We start from the raw sequence: 18,357 nt of genomic DNA, 5'->3' as shown, positions 1-18,357 counted from the left end.
AAAGTTGGATAACATTCCTAATCACCCTTCCACGTGAGGTGGCACATGTACTGTGAAGAGCCCGGGCTCTGGAGTCGGATCGCCTTGAGCCCACATGTTCGCCTTGAGCCCACATGTTCGCCTTGAGCCCACATGTTCGTTAGGTGCCCGAGAGCAGGTCTGCTCCTTCCCCTCTGGTAGGAACGGCAATAATGTAACCTAGCCAGGTGGGTGTGGTTAACTGATACTGAATGACTTTTAGAAAATGAATACATGAAAAATAACTAACTTAGTCTGACTGGTGTAGCTCAGTAGACCGAGTGCAGGATGCTAACCACAGGGTCACTGATTCGATTCTCTCAGTCAGGGCACATGCCTGGGTTGCGGGCCAGGTCTCCAGTAAAGGGTGAGCAGGAGGCAACCACACATTGATGTTTCTCTCCCTTTCTCCTTCTCTTCCCCTCTAAAAATGAATAAATAAAATCTTAAAAAATAATAAAAAATAACTTAGAGCAGCTACTATATAAATATACCATTTTCATCTTAATTAGAGCTGAAGTTTTAAAAAGAAGTATTACAAAAGCTCAAACAGATGACAATACTCTTAAAAGTAAAAATGTTATCAGTAGGAAATGGAGAGGAAAAAGTTCCTGGAATAAATCAAGAGCTATGACCCCAGGGAAAAGACCCTCCTCCTATAGTACACAAGCCAGGCAACAGCTTCCTTGCATTTTGGGGACAAGGCCTGCTTTACCTACACCCTTGACCCTGGTACACCTCAGATGAACTCCTGGTGTCAGTGATGCAGAAAGGTAGTAATTCCTTTCACCTCACATCCACTGGGCCACTCCCTCCTGTGCTTAATAAATATGTGACTCAAAACTTACTTTAGGAAAAAATGCACATGGTAATCATGAATTATGAGTTCAGACCAGACTATAAACTACTTTACCAATTAATTACTTACAGGTCATTTCACATGCTCTCCTGATTGTCAATTAAAAAGAAACCTGAATACAAGATTGCTCTACCTTAGTCAATAACCAATTCTGCTCCCAAAGATCCCTGAGGGGAGAAATGTGTCTGTCTTGGTCTGTCTTGGTTCATCTGACATTCCCTAGGGCCTGGCATACAGTGGCTATTTAAAATTCCTTGAAAGATTTGTACACCCATGTCCTCAGTGGTATTACCTACAATAGCCAAATGGTGGAAGAAACCAACAAGATGAATAGATAAACAAAATGTGGTATATATCCACACAATGGAGTATTACTGAGACTTAAAAAGGAAGGAAATTCTGACACACGCTACAACATGGATGAACCTCAAGGACATTGTGCTAAGTGAAATAAGCCCATCACAAAAAGACAAACGGTGTATAACTCCCCTTATATGAGGTACCTAGAGTAGTCAGATTTACAGAGACAGAAAGCAGAATAGTGGTCACCAGGGGCCGAGGAAAGGGAAATGGGAGCTGGTATTTAATGAGTATAGTTTCAATTTTGCAAGATGAGAAAAGTTCTGGGGGTGAATACACAACAATGTGAATGTACTTAAAATGGTTAAAATGGTAAATTTCATATTATGTTTTTACAGTTTACAAATTCACTGAACGAATAAATAAATATTCATCCCTAGCTGGTGTGGCTCAGTGGATTGAGCACCAGCCTGTGAACAGAAAAGTTCGATTCCCAGTCAGGGCACATGCCTGGGCTATGGGCCAGGTCCCCCCAGTGCGGGCGCATGAGAGGCAACCTACTGATGTATCTATCTCTCACATGTTTCTCTCCCTCTCTTTCTCACCCCTTTCCCCTCTCTCTAAAAGTAAATAAACAGAATCTTCTCAAAAAATATTCAGCACTACTTTCACCACTGACTACATGTTCTCATACCTTTGGATTATTCACTAGAGAATTCCAATCTCCACATTTTGTAGATGAAGAAAGTGGGACAGAGGGCTTAACTGATCTACCACTGTACTACATGTGGTATCTACTATACAGTGCTGCCCGGCATTAATGGTGTATTGTATCTGACTGGCTGTGGGCCCCATGAAGATAAGGGTCTTATCTTCATGCCTTAGGTCTCCTCTCTGCTAGAACCTGAGCACACCACCCACAGCCTCCCTGAATGCTCTGAAAATCCCTGTGGCCTGAACATCTGTATCTCAGAGGATGTCACTGTATCCCTTTTCAACCAAACCACTAGCCTGGCAGGGGTCAACAGGCAGCATTGAGAACACTGTTGCCACTGGAGGTGCTCAAACACAGGCTGGGCCATTACCCACTCCCCATGGCTTACTTCATGCCAAGAGTTGGGACACAGAAAGGTTCAGATTTCATCTTTGAGGAAGCTGAGTCTTTGGCAGTAGACAGATGAGGATCAGAAACAATTAAACGACAAAAGATAAACACTTCACAAATCTCAGGGAGTATTGAAAGTGGCTATGGGTCTGGAAAATGTGGAAAGTATCTTCAGCAGAGACAACCTCTGAGCTGGATCTGGAAAGATGAAGAGTTTTCCAGGCACCACCAATGAAAAAGCTGGAGCATGTAGCAGAAAGAACAGCAGACTGGGTTTCAAAAGAAAGCACCTTCCTGACTTTGCTATTATCTACGTTAAGTGACCTCTGCAAATCACAAATCCCGTTTACCCACATACAAACCTACAACAAGACCCCAGCAAGTTGTGTGTGTGTTGCATCTAAGGAGAAGCTCTGAAGGAAGACCACCTGGGACCAAATCGTGCCACTGGCACTTAACAATGACCTTGAGCTGATTCTGTGCCTCGGTCTCCCCACTTCAAAAGGCTGGTGTCCTAATTAGACAACACATGTCAATCACTTAGCACAAGGCCGGCCCACAGTAAGCCCTCAAAAAATGACTGTAGCTGTCATGAGCTACACTGTAAGAGAAGCAAACATCAGTGCAAGCATTGTGCCTGCTGAGCTTCCAGGTCCCTCCCAGTCCAAGAGACATCCATGGGGGGATGGGAGCACAGAGCCGGGGCCGCAAACCCTGCATGCAAGTGTCACTGCCCAGATCCGCACGCGCCTCTCCCCTCCCCAGGAGAAGCGATGGCTCAGCAGTACCGGGGTCCCGGTCGCACCCCCTCAGGCTGGGCACCCAGAGAGAGAAAGGGCTAGGACCCCACTTACCATGCTGGCCGGGGGAAGAGGCGGCTCAGGTGAGCTGGGCTTCAGATTCGTCCCGCTCTCACAGTTCAGGTCATGATCCCGCAGATTCGGGAAGTCCCCCGCCCATGCAAAGAGAACCGCTTCCCCACCCGGGCCCCGCGGAGACCCTCTAAAAAGAGTGCAGCCCCCCGGCCCGCCTCATCAGGGAGGCCCAGAACAATTCATCAAGACCCAACCTCTCCTCTCCAAGTTAACTAAAAAAGCAGGAAATGGGGATCGGAGGCTGGCAAGAAGGGCAGCAGCTCGGGGGGGCCCCCGCCCGGGCCCGACCCCCGAGGGGAGGTTCCGGGCCCAGGCAGGGGCTCCCCGGCCTCCGCGTTCAGAAGCAGCGGCGGGCCCGGCCTAGAGGCTGAAGGGACGGAGGCTGAAAGGGCCTCGGCAGCACAGTCGGAGGGGCCGGTCTAGAGAGAGGCTGGCTTAGAGGAGAGGCCCGGGGGCCCGCGCTGTCCTCGCCGCCTCAGCCCCTACCGCAGCCACCGCCGACCTCCGAAGCATCCCTGCACGAGTCCACTCTTGTGCCGCCCGCTAGTGCAGTGCTGCCGCCCCCGACTAACAGCCCCAACGCGCCGGAAGTGGCGAGAGCCCGGCGTGGCCCTACGGCGCGGCCGCTGGGCTGCGGCGCTGGAACCGGACCAATCCGGAATCAGGCGGGGCGGGCAGGGGGAGGGGAACGCAGGGCGGGGCCGTACCTGACGGTTCCCTCTGGTCACGCCCTCAGCCCCGCCCCGCGCCTGACGCCAGTCCACGCGAGCCGGCGGCCATGTCGGTAAAGGGCTGCTTCCTCTTTCGCTTCGTGCGCTCATTCATTCCGCAGATCTTTGGGGAGCAGATCTTCTGCGTGCCAAGCACCAGTCTAGAAGTCAGCAACACGCAGCCTCTGTCCTCGTACAGCTTACATCCAGTCAGCCCACATACACGTTAGCCCTACTATGGCCCAGGAGTTTCTGTGGGTGCGAGGACTAGTGCAATAAGCGAGGCTGCTGTAGACCCTGCTCTCAGGAGGCGGATTAGCAACAAGTGAAGAGCAAATGAATGATTTGATTGTAAGAAACGAGGAACGCTGTGAGGAAAGTGAACGCAACAGACGCAGTGGGCTGAGAGAAAATGGAAGGGAAGAGTAGGAAATTTAAACTGAGACCTTAAGAATAAAGTCAGTAGTGGGAATCGTAACCCAAGCATAAAGAACAGCAAAGATCCTGGGTTCTGGAATAGCAAAGAATGTGTTGGTTCCTGTTCTGTTCTCCAACCCACGTTACTTGTAAAAGTGTTGATTTTAAGAAATAGAAGCAGGAAACAATCCGTAGCAGCAGAGATGCTGCTAGATGTGCCTACTGCATAGCCTGGAACAAATCTGTATAACCCAATGCCTTTCAAACTCCAGTGTGAATCAGAGTCATCTGGCAGGCCTGTTAAAACATTGCCGTCCTGACCTGGTGGAGCTCATTCAGTTGGGCATCGTCCTGCAAAGCAAAAGGTCAAAGTTCAACTATGGTCAGGGCTGAGGTACAACCCATCATCAATGTTTCCCTCCCATATTGATGTTCCCCTCCATCTCTTCTTCCTTTCCCCTCTCTCTAAGAAGAAATAAATAAAATCGTTTTTTAAATGCTTTTGAAAAAACAAATTGCCATCTGAGTCCCACTCCCAGAATCTCTAATTCAGTAGGTCTGGGATAGAGCCTAATAATTTACAGTCCTAACAAGTTCCCAGGTGATGCTCATGGTGCAAGTCCAAGGCCCACACTTGGAGAACCACTGATATAACTCATGACCCCAGAAAGCTTTCACTTACTCTTTCATCAAATAGTTATTGTTGCCCACGAAGTAACAACAACTATTCCAAGGATTCAGTGCTGAGCAAAGCAGACACACTTGTGCCCTTATGGAACAGACAGAGAAATGGTTTTAAAAGTATTATACAATAAGTAATCAGTTATAATTGTGATAACAGGATGAAAGAAAAATATAAACCACCGTGAGAGTTAATAGGGATCTAAGCTAATCTCCAGGGTTGGGGTGGGGAGGTGATCAGGAAGTGACATTTTTCTAAGCTATAACCTGAAAGAAATGTTATAATTTGCTAGTCAAAGAGAGGAGGCATAGAATATTCTAGACAGTAGAAACTGCATGTACAAGAGAAGCCATCTCAGAAGGTAAGCAGATAAATCAGGACTGAGGCCAAGTAACTTGCCCTTTCTTGGCTCAGTTCAGTGGGATAAGCAAAGGCTTTTGGAAGCGACAACTGGGAGTGGAGTCCCAGCTCTTAGCACAAGCTGAAGTCTGTTGTGCACGTTACTGTGAAGTCTTGGTTTCCTCATCGTGTAATTGGATGAAATAACAGAAACTCAGCTCAGACTGAGAGGTATGCCTTTGGCTCATATAACTCCCATAGGTCAGCTTCAAGCTGGACATGATGAGAGCCCTGGATCCATTCCTCTAGGATCTTCTTGGCTCTGCTGTCCTCCTTGTCCTCAAGATGGCTGCCAAGAACAACCAAGGTCACAAACTTCCTCATTCTTTTTTGTTTTTAATCCTCGCCCGAGAATCCGTTTGTTGATTTTAGAGAGAGAGGAAGCGGGGAAGGGAAAGAGACATCAATGTGAGAAACATCACATTGGTCACCTCCTATACCCACCAAGACAGGGCATCAAAACCACAACCTAGGTATGTATACAGCGTGACCTCCGACCAAGTTAGCCACCAGGCTAGGGGACAGAGAAAGCGCTTTTCCTCACATCCTTTCTCATAGCAATAAGCTTTATCCTGCTGGTCCTAATTAAGCCAGTGCCCATTCCTGAACTAGCCACTGTGGAGGAGGACGGAATTGCTGTGATTGGCTTAAAAAACGTCTTCCCCTGGAGTCAGTTCAATTCCCCAGAGTAAAGTGGATTTGGTGGAGCCACAACATGCCACCACCCTTCCATCGCCAGGCTGGAGTGAAGATTAAGTCTGATGTATACAAAACACGTGGCACATTAAGTCATACAACAAATCACTGCTATTATTAATTTTGCTTCAGGGATTTTGTCCAAGTCAACTGAATAACATTTTGTTATTAATATTAATCTTGAAACTAACTATTCCAAAAAAGATTTAAGGTGGCTATTACTTTTTGTTGGCACCACAGGGATGGCCCCCATCCATCTCCTCCTGCCCATTCCTGCTGCTACTGCCTGGTCTCATTCATTTAGTTATTTGTACAAAAAACTTTCAGTGAGTTACTATCAATTTTGGGCCATGACTTTTCAAAAACAAAGAGTTCCAGCCCTAGCTGGCGTGGCTCAGCCCCAGAGTGGGGGCCTGTGAGAGGCAACTGACTGATATTTCTCTCCCTCTCTCTCCTCTTTCTTCCTCTTGCCCCTCTCTCTAAAAATAAATAATTAAAGTCTTTTAAAAAAACAAAAACTAAGAGTTCCAAGTGAATAAGATTCAGGGAAATTGTGCACTGCCTCATAACAGCCGCCCAGACATGTAAGTGGTGCTATAATATAGGTCTGTATCCCTGGCCAGGTGGCTCAGTTGGTTAGAGTGTGGTCCTGTACACATACCTAGGTTTTGGGTTCAATCCCCAGTCGGAGCACCTGTGGGAGGCAACTGATTGATGTTTCTCTCTCACATCAGTGTTTTTCTCTCTTTCTTGCATTCTCCCTCTCCCTTCCCTCCCTTCCTTTCTTTCTAAAATTGACAAAATGTATCCTTGAGTGAGGTTTAAAAAATACAGAAGTGTGTACAAACCTTCTAAGCGCACAGGGAAGTGGAGGGAGCAACTAACTATGGCAGGGAAAGCAGTTGCAAGGCTGAACAAAGATGGTGGTAACATTTCAGTTGGACCTTGCTGGAAGAATAGAAGTTCACCTGACTGCTGCCACCCCTACTCCTCTTCCCACTCCAAGCTGTCTTCTTCCACTGTGGCAGGACCATTTCCACTGCACGTGACACAGTTGGGACTCTATCATAAGGGAAAAAGGGACTATATTGCCTCAGATAAGAAAATCATCCAAAGGATTCCGTGGATTTAAGATACTGCTGAGATCAAATGGTATCCTGAAACTCACTTTCTCTCCATTTCTTGGTTCTGCTTCCTTGACTGGGGGGTCCTTTATCCACATGGTAGCCCCTAGCATGTCCAGGCTTCAGCTTCTCCCAGTCGAAACTTGGTAGAGAAGGGAGTGCCTGTCCTACAAATATTCCAGGAAAATAATCCCATTGGCTTTGATTGGATCACTCCTGAACCAATCACTGCAACCAAGGGAAATAGGATGCTCTGGTTGGCTGGACCTTGGTCACATGCTCCACCCCCAGCTCCAGTTAGATCTTGAAGTGTCCAACATCTCTCTAAGTCCCACCACAATTCTGCAAGGCTCTCATTTTGCAGATGAGGAATCTTGTTAATGCCTCAACAAGCATAGAAATAAGTGTCACTTAAAATGGATTTAATGAGCCCTGATTGGTGTGGCTCAGTGGGTTGAGCATCATCCCACAAACCAAAAGGTAACTGGTTTGATTCCCGGTTGGGACACATGTCTGGGTTGTGGGTCAGGTTCCCTGTCTGGGCATGCAAGAGGCAACTGATTGATGTTTCTCTGGCACATCGATATTTCTCCCTCTTTCTCCTTCCCTTCTCCATTTTCTAAAACTAAATACGTAAAATCTTTTTTAAAAAATGGATTAGTGCCCTGGCTGGTGTAGCTCAGTGGATTGAGTGCGGGCTATGAACCAAAGCATCGCAGGTTCGATTCCCAGTCAGGGCACATGCCTGGGTTGCGGGCCACAGCCCCCAGCAACTGCACATTGATGTTTCTCTCTCTCCCTCTTTCTCCCTCCCTTCCCTCTCTAAAAGTAAATAAATAAAATCTTAAAAAAAAAATGGATTAGTGAAAGAAGGGTGTTTGGCACCCTCTATAGGTGATGGAAACACTCTGTTTAACCTGGCATTCACAGCCTTTTAAGGTCTTTGAAACTCTGTTAGTAGATTCCCTAGACTGAGTCTTTGCCTCTTATGTAGCTGTGTGGCCTTGAGCACATCACCTAAACCCTCGTTTCCTCACCCTTAAAATGGAAACAATACTGATACCTGCCTGGTCAGGTAAGTACCTGTATCGGTCAGGTTCTGTCAGGAAAATCTAATTAGAATTTGAAGAATTGACAAGGGGGCTATTTTAAAAGGGCATTGTGTCATTAAACCCTACAAAGGATAACAGGACACCCCAGGTCTAGTTAGAAGACAGTTTGTATCCCTAGACTTGAAGGGGCAGGAGAAAGAACAGTTGCCAGGATCTGGGAAGGGGGAATCGTGTGGGAGCAGCTGCGGGACGCAGCCAGCTAAGGCCATCCAGCAGGGCGGGAGCCAATGGGATAAATATCCTGACCGTACTGTCTTCTCTCCCGCTGTCTCCTACTGGGACTCCCCACTGGACAAACCCGACTGGAAGCCGGAGAGCAAGGGAGCCTGGTGATGTAGTGCATAGAGGCCAACCTCCCGGGCACGGGGCTGGGTAGAGAAGGGGGAACAGCACTGCCGGGTGCAAATGGAAGAGACCCAGCAGAGCATCACAGCTGTGGTAAAGCACGTGGGGTGTGTAGACCTGTGCCTGGCATGTTAAAAGATTTTCGATAAATTTTAGTTATTAATTATTCATTATTCTTTCCACCCTAGCTCCAGCCCACCTTCCTATCCCTTCCGCCTCTCCAAGCCCACCAAGCTAGACTTCTCGTGGCCCCAGGGAAACAGCAGGCTCTTCATGTCTCTGAGCCTATGCTTATGCTGTTTCATCTGGAATGTTCTTTTCCTCACCTCTTTCCCTTCTTTCAAATTCCTACTCATTCCAAAGGCCCAAATCAAATGTGTCTTACTGAGTAACCCCCTTGTGTGGAATAAATGACTGTGTATGAACATCTGTTAGTGTATTAATGGAGAAATTTTGCCCAAAACTCACTTAATGGTGACGTCCAGCAGGAGCCACCCATGGGTGGCAGCCTAGTGGGGGAGAGGCCTCCACTGTTTGGTCACTTCTGCCTCTGCTCTCTTCCAAGTACAAGGGAGTGGATCACACCTCCCTGCTTCTGGCGTTTCGGCAGGACATGCTGACTGGGTGGAAGTGACTCATGTCATTTCTGGGCCAGAGTATTTCCTTGCCTGTGCAAATCCCTCTGACTCTGCCCTCCCTGCCGCAGCGAACCCCGAGCTGTCATGTTGAGGTTGTGGCATCGTGAGATGGATTGACTACATGGGGCAGCACCCCTCCGTGACCCCCACCTAGCCAGCAGAACAAGCAATAAATAACCTTTTCTGTTTTGAGGCACTGAGATGTGGGGACAGTGTCTTCCTGCAGCATAACCCGGCCTTCTCTGACTGATACACATGACCCCATGTGGTAGCCGGTCTGCAAACATGGGCCCCCTCACTCAGGTCTGTCAGCGTCTCATGTGGTCCCTGCCCTTAAGTCTGGGCTGACCCTGTGAATTCACTTCTGACCAGTGAAATGGGATGGAATGGAGCATGACTCCCAAAGCTACATCTTAAAAACCTTCACAGTTTTTGCATGGGTTTCTTGGAATATTCCCTCTGGGGCAAGCCAGCCACTGTGTGAGAAGTCTGCCTGCCTGAGAATGCCACGCTGCGAGGAAGCCCCGCCTGGCCACATGGGAGGACTAAATGAAGAAAAGAGTGTTGCCGGACCAGCTTCTGCCTGCCACAGCCCAGAAGAGGTGCCAGCCATGTGAGTGAAGACAACATCTTGGACGGCTGAGCCAGTCGTGATTTTCGAAGACTCCAGCCCCTGCACCTCTGTGACTGTGTGACTGCAACCACAGGACCGACCCCAAGTGAGAGCCACCTAGCTACGCCAGTCAAGCTGCAGAACTGTAAGAGGTAATAATAAGTTGTTGTTTTAAGTCATTACATTTTGGGGTGGTTTGTCATGCAACAACGCATGATAAGAACACTATAGTAAAGGTCTGCCCTGAAGAAAACTAACAAGGAGCCATCACTGTTCCTTTCTTGTACGACAATGAAAAACAAGTTGTCCACAACCCCAGTCAACCCCCGCGCAACCGCATGACCTGAGATCTGGCCCATGTCTGTTGCCTGTGCCCTTAAAAGACAGGAAGTGCCGGTGACTCACATTGAGAGACCACCCTGCCCCCATCCAACCCGAGACACAGCCAGGCCTCCCAGCTTCAGCGGCCCCAGGCAATGTTCAGATTAGAAACCCTGCAGCCTGAGCCCAAGTCCCCACCACCACTGTTAGCCAGTTGCTCAGATGGACTTCCATTGGAATGGCAAACTTTGGAAGAGGTTATGAAATGATCATGTGTATTATTAATAGAAAAAAGTCATAGAAACCTCATTGCCTCAATTCTGAACAGTGTGCATAATAGTTATGTTTACCTAAATTATTTCCCAAACAACATCTAAGTTTAGGAAATCCAGTGTGCTATTCAACAATAATTATGCTTTTAATAGTAAATAAAAATGGGAAAGAATAAATGATCACAAACAGATCCCAAAATATGGTGCTAGCGAAAGAGAAGAGCCCTGGTCAGTGGACAAATGAGACAAATGAAGTGCAAAGTACCTCTACTTTACATGCAGATTAGAACAAAATAAAACAGAAATGTGAAATGCAGAATGTTAAGTGACAATGTATTATGAAGCAGATGACAAAGAGGAAATAAACCGAGGGCTGTTAACAAAGGGAACTAGAAGAAGACTCATTAGGTGATGTAGCTGCAATGCAAGCCTTAAACACAGGAGCAGCCCAGGTGTCAGCTGTTCCTTTGTCCCGTGGCTCCTGTATGCTTTATTCCGTTGCCCAATATCAACCTGGATGCAAAACCGGAACATCTTTAAGTTTCACAAAACAATCCAGCCACACAAAAGCAGTGTTTCCAACGGGAGTGCCACTGGCCTTGTGCAACAGACATCCACCTGTTGTCACAATTTTGGCCACCAAGTCAGTAATGCCACTCGGTACTGCCCTACCCCCGAGCAGACTCTGGCAGGTAAAACCAGCCCATGTGCCTCCAGTGCCGCTGGAGGCCGCACCACCCTCAACAGAGAAACCCCGCATCAGAGCAACAGGGACCTGTCATTACCGGAGGTTTCATAAGGATGTCTCACATTCCAGGGCAACCAACCTGAAACCGTCATCTGCACTTCCTGTGTTTTTCTAGAAGCCCTCATCAGCAGGACTGCTACTACACCATCTTTCTGTAGCCCCCATCTCTCAGAATGCCTGACTCTCCAGTTCATCTCTCCTCCCTCCGAAATTTCATTCCAAATCTCAAGCTTCTCCCCCCACTGTCATGTAGAGAGGGAATTCAGTGCTGCCCCAGACGCTGCACCAAGTGTGCGCAGCCACGTCGTCACGTGTGCCCAGCAGACTGGGGGGCCTTCACGTTAACAGACCCCACCGTCCTCGGACGTGGTTTAGTCACCACCTCGCGGTGCCTGGACACACCTTAAAATCTCACCCCCAGTGTGCGATCGCCTGTATTCGGTCTGGGGCATTCTGCTGACGAAGTCGTCTGCACGTTGTTACACAGGGAGAGCACTGCCATTGCCAGGGACATCTGGCTTTTTTTCTCATTCCTTCTTCTGATAACCCCAGTCTTGCTATGAAGGGCCACCTCTCCTCCACACTCAGTTCTTGAAACTTTGAGTAAGCATATGACCCAAAACAATACGGTTTCTGTTCTTTTACTAACAAAACCAATGCTGTAAAAAATAATCTTATGCACATACATCCATAAGCATGCATGTGTATCTATAAGATAAATTCACAAAAGTATAATTGCTGGGTCAGAGGGTAGATGTCTTTGTGGTTTTGATGTTTTGTGCCAAATCACCCTCCAAAGGAGCTGAACATTCCTACCAACTACGCAGAGAATATCTATTTCCACATGGACTGGCCCCCTGGATGTAGTACCAAACTGCTGTTGTATGTTTGCCAATCGGAGACATGAGAAGCAGTGTCTCAGGGCCATCATTGCTTTTGGGAACTGCCTGTTCATCCAGTTGCCCCTCGCTGGCACTGAGTTGTTGGGCTCCTTTGTCTGCATTTCTAGTTCTTCATGAAGTTTGAAGGTAACTTATGTGATATTAACTTACATATATTTCCCCAAATTGCTGTTTGTCTTTTAATTTTGCAATAATTTTACTTTTCGTGAATAAGTTATTAATTTATGTTTTTAGAGCTGAATGGGTCCATCTTTTACAGTTTCTGGATTTTGAGTCATACTTAGGAAGGATACTCCTATGCAAACGTTCAAAGGGATTTACCTGTGCTCTCTTCAAGTACTTTTTTTTTAAGAAAAAAACAAGTATATCTTTGATCTAGTTGGAGTTTATTTTGGTGTACAGTGTGAGGTATTGATCAAGCTCTTGGTAGTGGCGTTTTGTTTGGACGACGAGCAGGAGCTGGTGGCAGCAGTCACGGTGGCGCAGACGAAAGGCAGGAAGGGGCGGGCGAGGTGAGCAGGTGGACCGGCTGACCAGAGCCAGCCAGCAACAACGCACTCACCTGGCAGTCTACTGCTCACACAGCTAGCCAGCCGCCAAACAAGCCAACCCAAGCCACTCCATCATCAGCGCAGGTGTGCTGGCCCCTGCCTGCATCCCGCAGGCTTGGTGGCAGCCTCGAGAGGAGCACTAGCAGCCTTTCCCTTCAGTCCTCCATCCTCCAGATTGGAAGGTGGCTGCACAGTCAGCACCAAAAAGTTGTGCTAAAAAGCACCACCAGGATGTCTCTAAAGGAGTGCTTTACTCATATGCTGAAGAACAAACTGCCGATGCCAGTGAGTATTCGGGCTTCGATGCAGCAACGGCAGCAGCTAGCCAGTGCCAGAAACAGAAGGCTCGCCCAGCAGGTGAACAGACCCTCTGTCCAGGCAGCATTAAAACTTAAGCAAAGTTTAAAGCAGCACCTGGGTAAGATAATATCCAGGCACAGTTAGGCTGGCCCACAGGGGCCCTGGCCAGGGGAGCAGTCGGGGGCCGAGGCCTGCCTATAACCCAGAGAGGCTTGCCCAGAGGAGCACTACGTGAGGGACGGGCCATAAGAACTGTACTTATGGGTGGGATGTTGCTCTAGGGTCAAAACCTGCTCCAAGGTGGATGAGTCGTAGCTCCCTGAATAGGCTTAGGAAGAGGTGGTGTTCAAGGCTGTGGAGGTCCTGGTAGAGGAAGCCTAGGTCATGGAGCTGTGGGTCGTGGCTGAATTGGTGGTAGAGGTCAGGTATGATAGGTCAGGGAAGGGGGGGTTTGGAGGGAGAGGCTAAGGCCATGGACAACAGAGAGGTGCCCTTGCTCACCCTGTACTGACCAAGCGCAGCTGGACAACCAATTTGGATGTGTACACGTCAAAAACAAAAGGATACCTGGATGCCAGGCTGTGTGTCTGCATGGCACAGACAGATCTCGAAACCCGTGACTGAAGCCTGCCTGCCCTCGTACAGGAGACTCTTGTTGAAGGCATCGCACCTGCAAATAACCTTGAGTGAACAGATGAGAAGACAGCTACCTGATTGTGGCTGGGAGCGTCTATCACAACAGGCCATGGGTTTATCTGCCACCAGTCTGCATTTTAGTGTGTTCCTTTTACTGTTTTGATATTGTATTGTATGAAACCCTTTTTTCCTTCCTACTTGGCTTGGGTTTTGTTTTGCTGTTTTGGGTTTTATTTCCCCTCTCCCAGACTTCTCTTGGAACATGAATACGCCAGCTGTCCTTCCACCTCTGCCCGCCCCCACACCTGTCATACATGCTCTCGCATTCTAACGTGCCCTCCATTCGTCTCTGGATCCCCTGAAAGAGTCCCAGGAAGAATCCATCAGTGCTCCTCCCTAATTCCTAGGTTTCTGAGATACAGTTCTGTTCTACATCACTTTAATAGCCTCCTAGAAATGTTTTGAAGATCTGGAGTTCAAAAATGCATTCTGCCATGTTGGTATTTTAACGTGGTAAACTAGAAACATCAACCTAGCTACATGGTCACTTAACAGGTTATATACATGGTAGCGGCTCTAATTTGATTCAAGTTGCTACTATGTGCGCTGACACCACATCACCTGTGCTGGTGTGGGTGTGTGCATACTTTCTAACCAGGAATAAAGTTTATAAATTTTCCTCTTGACTTGGCATCATGTCTGAGGGGGAGCTGCTGGGTTGGCATATACCTGCAATAGAGAGGGAAAAGCCATTTGGTTAAGCAGTTGCTTTGGAAAGGATGGGAGAATTATGGCAGATACCTGCTGGGGAGGGGGTCAGAAGATACCCATGCTGAATGTAATTCTTATGTTCATCCCAAACCAATCTTGGGCACTGGCTTTGTCTGACATCTTATTTCCCTTGAAAGTTTCTAAGTTTGACCAGGTTCTGTCAACTGTTCCAATTTCAGTGGAATCCTGTATTTCTGGTTTATTATAGCCAGAGATTGTTCTCTCAAATCCAATAAATAAATGTAAATCCAAGCCATTGTTTGAGGTAGGAGGGACCAAACCCAAACCAGGCACAGTCCAAGGCAACTTAGTTCCCAGGAAGAGGCCAGGCCTGTGGCCAGGACCTCATGCATGGAACAAAAGAAGTGCCCAGAACTGGCCAAGTTTAGACTCAGGACAGCTGAAGTCGCGCCATGTCACGGTGCGGTGATGGCATGAAGAGGAACCTGATAGCAGGCCCAAGGTTCCAGCCAGCGGAGGGGCAGGGAGACCAGAAGGGCCCACGAAGCTGCTTCCATACTCCAGACAAAGGCTGATCTCTGGGAAACCCTGTGGCTCCAGGCCTCTGAGGACTCAAGGTCATCATTCCCTGAACCCTAGTAATCTGACACAGAGTGACAGGTGGGAGGGAGTCCTTGTCCTCAAGTTCTCACTCTTGAGGGAGAGTCACAGGATAAAGGTCAGAAACACTGAACAATAAATTCTGAGGGCAGGAGGGCTTCGTGTGGGAGGTGATGGCATTTGAGCTGAGCTTTAAGGAATTAGTGAGCTATTAACAGATGGAGCTAATTTTTATTGCAGTGACATTAATTATGTAGATCATCTTTATGCTGTTGACTATTCTTTCGAGAATAAGTCTGCCATTCCAGGAGTTCAGTCTTCGTTTGCATCATTCAGCAGCATTTTGAACTTTCCTTCATATAGATTTTATGCATTTCTTATTAAGTCTATTCTTAGGTTGTTTATCTTTTGTTTTTACTGCAAATGGGGTCACCACTTCCATTATACCTTCTAAGTGGTTGTTGGTATAAATAAGGAAGCTATTGATTTCCTTAGTTTAATTTTGGACCCAGACAACTAGCTGAATGTTTGTATTATTTGTTTTTCAACACATTCACTTGGATTTTCCAGATATAAAACTGTTTTATCTGCAAATCATGTTAATCTTACCTCCCTTTTCCCATTTTCTAAAGGTGACTGAAAATCAAGGAGGGCATTCCCCCTGATTTCTAGCTGTGTGTGGTCACTGAAGAGGGAGAGGAGAGGAATTTGCATCCACTGTAGGGCCTCATGGCCTGGACCAATGCCCCTTCCTTTGCTGCCACCCCTTCCTTTACAAACAGAGCACAGTAGCCCCTCCTGCATGGGGCACACATTCCACGGCCCCTGGTGGGTGCCTGAAACCGCAGGCAGCTTCGGCACATGTGCTAGGAACCCTGTCTATACTATGTTTGTTTCATACACACTCTCCCATTATAGAGTTTAACCTGTAAGCTGAGCGATTTCACAGACAGAACATTTCTTCTTATTGTAGATCTTAGTAACCTCAGCATGCAACATTTTTCTTTCTGTATGAAGTCGAAAACTTCTACTTTTCCACATAAAGGAAGCACACTGTGGCTTGTTTTTGGCATATCTGAATTGCCAGCCTCACTGCACTTGCACTTTGGGGCCATCAGTAAGCAAAATAAGGGTGACTGGAACACAAGTGCTGTGATACCCTGACAGCTGGCCACTAACCGACTGCTGGGCGTGGAGCACCAGCAGTGTGGACACACTGCACAAAGGGATGGCTCACAACCTGGGCAGGGCACAGCAGGACAGTGGGAGATTTCAACACATTGCTCAGAACAGCAAGCAATTTAAAATTTTAAAAAATTTTTTCACGATTGATTATAACGATGATATAGAAACATCGTTTTGTTGTTCCACTTAGTTATGCATTCACTGGTTGCTTCTTTTATGTGCCCTGACCAGGGATCAAACCCACAGCCTTGGCATATTGGGAAAATGCTCCAATCAAATGAGCTATTAGGCCAGGGCAATAAAACTTATGAATTGTTTATTTCTGAAATTTTTCACTTAATATTTTCAGACCCTGTTCGACTGTGGATAACTGAAAACTTGGAAAGCAAAACCATGGATAAGAGGGGACTGACTACCGTAGATCCCCATCACTCTTCAAGCCTGCGATTAAATGCCACTTCCTCTAGGAAGCTCTCCTCAACTTCCCAGCCCAAACTGTTTGCCTGTACTTCCCCACCACAGAGGTCAGCCAGCCCATTTGACTGCATGGTGGGAGAATGGGGTTAGTCCGGGCCTCCCCCAGCCTGGAGCTCCAACAGGGGAAGGAGCTGCGCTCATTTGGAGGAACGCTTGCTTTCAGCCTGCCCAACAGCCATTTCCCCCTCGATTCCATTTTGAGATTTTCCTCCTTTCATTAAGTATAGTAAGTAGGAATTAAAATCAAAGGTTTTCTCTTCTCTAGCCGGGGGAGGGGCATATGACCAAAGCTAGACCAGATGGACCCACCACCAGGAATTTGAATTTATTTTATTTTATTTTATTTTATTTTATTTTATTTTATTTTATTTTATTTTATTGATTACAGAGAGGGGAAGGGTGGAAGAGAGAGAGAAAAACATTGATGTGTGAGAGAAACATCTATCGGTTGCCTCTTGCATGCATCCCAGTTGGGGACTGAAACTGCCACCCAGGCATGTGACCTGATCTGGAATCAAACCCATGACCTATTGGTTTGCAGAACAATGTCCAGCCAACTGAGCCACACCGGCCAGGGCCAGGAATTTGAATATTGAGACAAGAGGATTAAAATCATTGGACTATGTTCCAAATGCATAAATGTAACCCTCTGTGGCAAGTCCCCCTCCCTAGCCTCTAGGGCTGCCCACCTTCAAGACTCCTGTTAACGCCATGAGTAGCCCATTTCCTTCCAAGGAATTCACTCTTGCTTTATTTGGTCACAGTTGACCTCAGGGTAGGCTATGCTGCTATAACAAACAACTTAAAAATCTTAGCAGCTTAACACAGTAGGAGTTTATTTCTTACTCATGTCACAGTCGCAGGGGATCAGCAGGGAGCTCGTTCCACAAAGTCACTCAGGTTCCCAGCCTTTTTCCTCTTGTGACACACCCTTCCTACAGGTCTCTGCGGTTGTCGGGTCCCTCCCTCCAGTGGCAAAGAGGTAAGAGAGAGAGAAAGAAGCATTCTGCAGGAGGCATTTTGGGAGAAAGACCTGGAAGTGTCATATATCACTTCTACCAAATCCCACAGACCAGAACTTAGCCATATAGCCCCACCCAATTGCAAGGGAGACTAAGAAATACAGTCTCACTGTGTGCCAAAGTGAAAAATAAACAGGGTTGGGCTCTATTGCTTGCCACCAACGAAAATATATCTTGACCAATACACTCACCACTGTCTTGTCAGCCCCTAGCCCCAGGCCTGACACAGAGTGTCTTCATAATAACCCACACAAGGCTCAGAATAGTTAAGTAACTTTCTGAAAGTCATCCAGCTAGTAAGTGGCAGAGACGAGATTCAAAGCCAGTGCTCCTTCCGTTGTCCCATGCTGCCACCCAGAATTCCATCTGTGTGCTCAGCCTTGAGCTGTGTGGAAAAATGAATCAATAAGAGCCAGGCCCTCCCTGGAGTTCATATCAAAGGGAAAAAGCTGAAGAGCAGACCAAGTTTGCCAAGACTTAAAGGGCAGTTCAGGACAACAACAAATGAGATGGCACATCCTTGTGCCAACTGCCCTGCACAGACAAACGTGGAGAGCAGAGAGATGCACTTTGGTCTGAACCCAATGGTCTGGGAAATCCTCAGAGACCAGGGAGAGCTCAAATATCCAGGGAAGCTATGTGTACACAAGTTCTCCCAGGGACACTTTGGATTCAGGCTCTGGTCAATCAGTGTATTGCACTGGATCAGACAACAGGC

At 47.4% G+C, this 18,357-nt stretch overlaps 1 protein-coding gene and 1 pseudogene across 3 annotated transcripts in view; one reads left to right on the top strand and one right to left on the bottom strand.

Moving 5' to 3' along the window:
* XPO6 (exportin 6) overlaps nucleotides 1–3,795 on the bottom strand; it is a 114,975-nt gene extending 111,180 nt beyond the window's left edge. For all 3 annotated transcript variants that reach the window (XM_045848967.1, XM_045848968.1, XM_045848969.1), the window contains exon 1: nucleotides 3,137–3,795. In XM_045848967.1, coding sequence (XP_045704923.1) covers nucleotides 3,137–3,139 — 3 coding nt within the window. In that variant the 5' untranslated portion in view covers nucleotides 3,140–3,795. The remainder of the gene's footprint in view (nucleotides 1–3,136) is intronic.
* Nucleotides 3,796–3,935: 140 nt separating this feature from the next.
* Nucleotides 3,936–13,611, top strand: LOC123825456 (annotated as a pseudogene).
* The last annotated feature ends 4,746 nt before the right edge of the window (nucleotides 13,612–18,357 follow it).

The sequence above is a fragment of the Phyllostomus hastatus genome, unplaced genomic scaffold (assembly GCF_019186645.2).
Source record: "Phyllostomus hastatus isolate PE091 unplaced genomic scaffold, TTU_PhHast_1.1 phas_contig_64, whole genome shotgun sequence".
Taxonomy (NCBI): domain Eukaryota; kingdom Metazoa; phylum Chordata; class Mammalia; order Chiroptera; family Phyllostomidae; genus Phyllostomus; species Phyllostomus hastatus.
The sequence above is the reverse complement of the archived record's forward strand: the minus strand, read 5'-3'. Positions and strand labels throughout refer to the sequence as shown.